The sequence below is a fragment of the Propithecus coquereli genome, unplaced genomic scaffold (genome assembly GCF_000956105.1).
Source record: "Propithecus coquereli isolate 6110/MARCELLA unplaced genomic scaffold, Pcoq_1.0 Scaffold5, whole genome shotgun sequence".
Taxonomy (NCBI): domain Eukaryota; kingdom Metazoa; phylum Chordata; class Mammalia; order Primates; family Indriidae; genus Propithecus; species Propithecus coquereli.
Window position 1 is genome coordinate 19109802 of NW_012150840.1, and position 3148 is coordinate 19112949.

The 3148-nt window shown below is 39.0% G+C and overlaps 1 protein-coding gene across 3 annotated transcripts in view; it reads left to right on the forward strand.

Moving 5' to 3' along the window:
* LOC105819766 (neurexin-3-beta) overlaps window positions 1-3148 on the forward strand; it is a 615260-nt gene that overhangs the window by 187371 nt on the left and 424741 nt on the right. For all 3 annotated transcript variants that reach the window (XM_012656066.1, XM_012656067.1, XM_012656068.1), the window contains exon 2: window positions 1027-1054. In XM_012656066.1, the coding sequence (XP_012511520.1) occupies window positions 1027-1054 (28 nt within the window). The remainder of the gene's footprint in view (window positions 1-1026; window positions 1055-3148) is intronic.

Here is a 3148-nt window from a genome sequence, read left to right on the forward strand (position 1 = left end):
ATATAGTAAATGCTGGGTGGAAAAAAGACATCCTATTAATTTCTTTCTCCTTGTGTGTAATTTACAGTAAATCCTCTCGGATTCATTTTTTAATTATGAGCCTTTCAGGAACAGTGAAAATTTATGTGTCAGGACATCTGTTTTGTTTGACAAGAATCTATAACCTTCCCCAACTATTTCCCTCCTTGACTTAAAATGTGGATACTTCCATAAAACAAAGTAGGAGAAGATAAAGGGCCATTGCCTAGACTGACCCCCAACTCATAATGGCAAAGTGTTCTCCTTTCAAAAACTGGACTCTCCAAAAACAGACTGGTAGTATTTTCTCTGTGTCATATTTGGGGAAATTGGGTATTTATTAAGTTTGGTTTGTATAGTATAGTTTTTCCATAATTTATAGCATTCAAAGAACCTCCTGGAGAATAAATGGGAGCAGATCTGAATTATGATAAATGGCCTGTTCCTTACATCTATTGCATCTATAAATTGCCAGCCTGGCTGCTTCATTTTGGCTGTCTCTATGCCGGATATTTACAGTAAACCATCAACATCTGCTGGGTTAGTCCTCTGTGAGGTTAGGTGGCTGTTAGCTTAGATTTATCCCTGGATTTGGCCAGTGGCACAACTAGATTTGATTCAGGAACTGTATTTGGGGGAATCTCCAGTAAAGTACAGAGGAACGTTGGTGTTTCTGAGACTGGTAACGCAAGTAAAGAGGGAAAGAACAAGAAAAAAACAAAGGTGTCCAACAGATGCAATTTTGTTTCCCATAGAGTACTGTGCACTGCAGGGTGGCTCTGTATTTCCTTTCATTGCTATTTGTTCTTAGTGAAAAGGCCTCTTTGGGTTTTCTGGGCTTAAGGAGCTTTTCCAGATCATTAGCCACATGTGTGGAGAGGACATGCTGGGCATCCTCTCTGCAGCTTGCAGCTTAGCTGTGCCATCCCAGCAGAGCTAGAGAGAAAGAGGGAGAAGGGAGTGGAAGTGAGGATCGAATGAAGTGACTGCTTATGTCAGCTGGACCAGAAGCAGCTATGTGCATGGAAGGTGGGGTGTGCTTCCTCAGGCCTCTATTATTTTTGTGATAGTTCCATCTAAATCTGTTTACTCTGATTCTACACATGGTTTTGAGGGGCAGCATGCCATAGTAGGAAGATGCACTTAATTTGAAACTGAAGATTTGGATCTGAGTACCATTTTTGTCAGGACTGAGTGAGATATTGGACTCTAAGCAAGTAACACCACCACTTGGAGCTTCAGCCTCCTCTTCTTTTAAATGCACATAAAAATATTATGCTGCAGGGTTTTCCTAAAGATCAGATGAAATAAAGTATTTAGAAGCTGTTTGTTATCAGCAAAGGACTACATAGATATAGCATGGTAATTCTCTTGATAAAATATCCAGTAGGTGATGACTACATTAGAGGAACACACACACACACACACACACACACACACACACACACACACGTGCACATGCATACGTTAGTGAGCGGAAGAATATGTTTGACAATTCAAAGTAAAGTTGTAAGTATTTTTATAAGTCTGCTGGGATTATTTTAGCAAAAGTTAAATACAGTTCTATCTTATCTGATCAAAAGCAAATTTTATAAATTAACAAGATCCACGATTGAGACATTTGAAGTGTCCTTTAGCATAAAGTGAAGAACCTAATTACCTGTGAGAGAGGCCTGGGTTAGGCCAATAGGATGAGTAAAGCCCTGTAGCTCCCTTGGTGTCTTGCGATACTGCATTTTGTCTCTATGCTATGTTCCAAAGCAATGCATTGGGCTTCTATTGTCCTTTAGTGTAATGTTCCAAAGGGCTCTACGCTCAATAGTAAAAGGGTAACCCGCCCTGCCCCGAAGTTTCTTCTTTATTTGTATTCACCATGGGACATGGGAATATACCGCTTTGCCTGAAAATGAAGAAGGAAGAGAAGGTGGATAAGAAGGATGAGAAGGGGGAGGAGGAGGAGGAGGTGAAGGAGAAGTAGAAGGAGGAGGAAGAGGAGAAGGAGAAGAAAGAGAAGAAAAGGAAAACAGAGAACAACAAGAAAATGACAACAACCATGACCACCACCACCAAGCAGCAGCAACAGGAAAGCAAAGCCCTTCAAGATAAGGCTAGTATGAAACTGGCTTTAGATCCACCATGAGCACCAGATAAAGACACAAAGGGCTTGGCTCTATACCTGGGGATTAATAGAGACCAAAAATGTACCTAATGTGGGTACAGCTGGACTGTGCAGAGATGAGTAGCTGCTGCATCAAGGGAAACGGAAGCCTAAAAGCATAAATAAAAATAAACATACTTCATAGATTTTGATTCCCCAAAACATGAAGGAAAAATGAATTATACATTTAGCGTGCAGATGGAATGTACAATATAAAGTCATAAAAATCAAGTTGACAGTGTGTAGAAAATATTTTATAGCTGGTAGGCAATTATGAGAAGCAAAGGCCAAATGGCCACCCTTTCTCATTTATCATTCATATCGGTGCCCCTTGCACTGTTCATTGATGACAGTTATGTTTCAGAATCCTCAATGGATACATAATACGAATTTTGAAAAATTAGGATTAAGAGAATTTAGCTCACAAGCATCATTCATTGTATATAAATTGAATGCTTATTATGTACCGGACAAAGTGCTACATACTGGGGTTACTGTGGTCAACCTTGGCATGCCTAGCGTGAACAGGCTTGAAAGACCACAATAATTAAAAACCAAGAAGTTAGATTTTCTATGTATTATGAGGTGACATATATGAAAATCTTTTACAACTCCTGGCATATAGTGAGCTTTCAGTCTGGGATAGATTTAAATATTCTTGGTACTTTTAGATTTTTCTCCAATTAACTTTTTTTAATTCAGATAAAACACTGTATTTTATTTTTTTAAACAATGAATAAACTTTAATCAGGCCTCTAAGATTTCAACTTAAGTAATATAAAATTCTAAGGAGTCAGGATGTTACTGATCTAAAGCCAGCTTGGTGGTGTACACCCTAGATTCCTGCAGTTATAAAGCTAGCTGAATAAGTTCAGAACAGCAGAGGCTTTGTAGACATATGAATCTAACATGCAACAAGCAAGGCAAATTCTAGGCACCATCAGTTGAGTGTTGGGCTCATAAGACTTAATG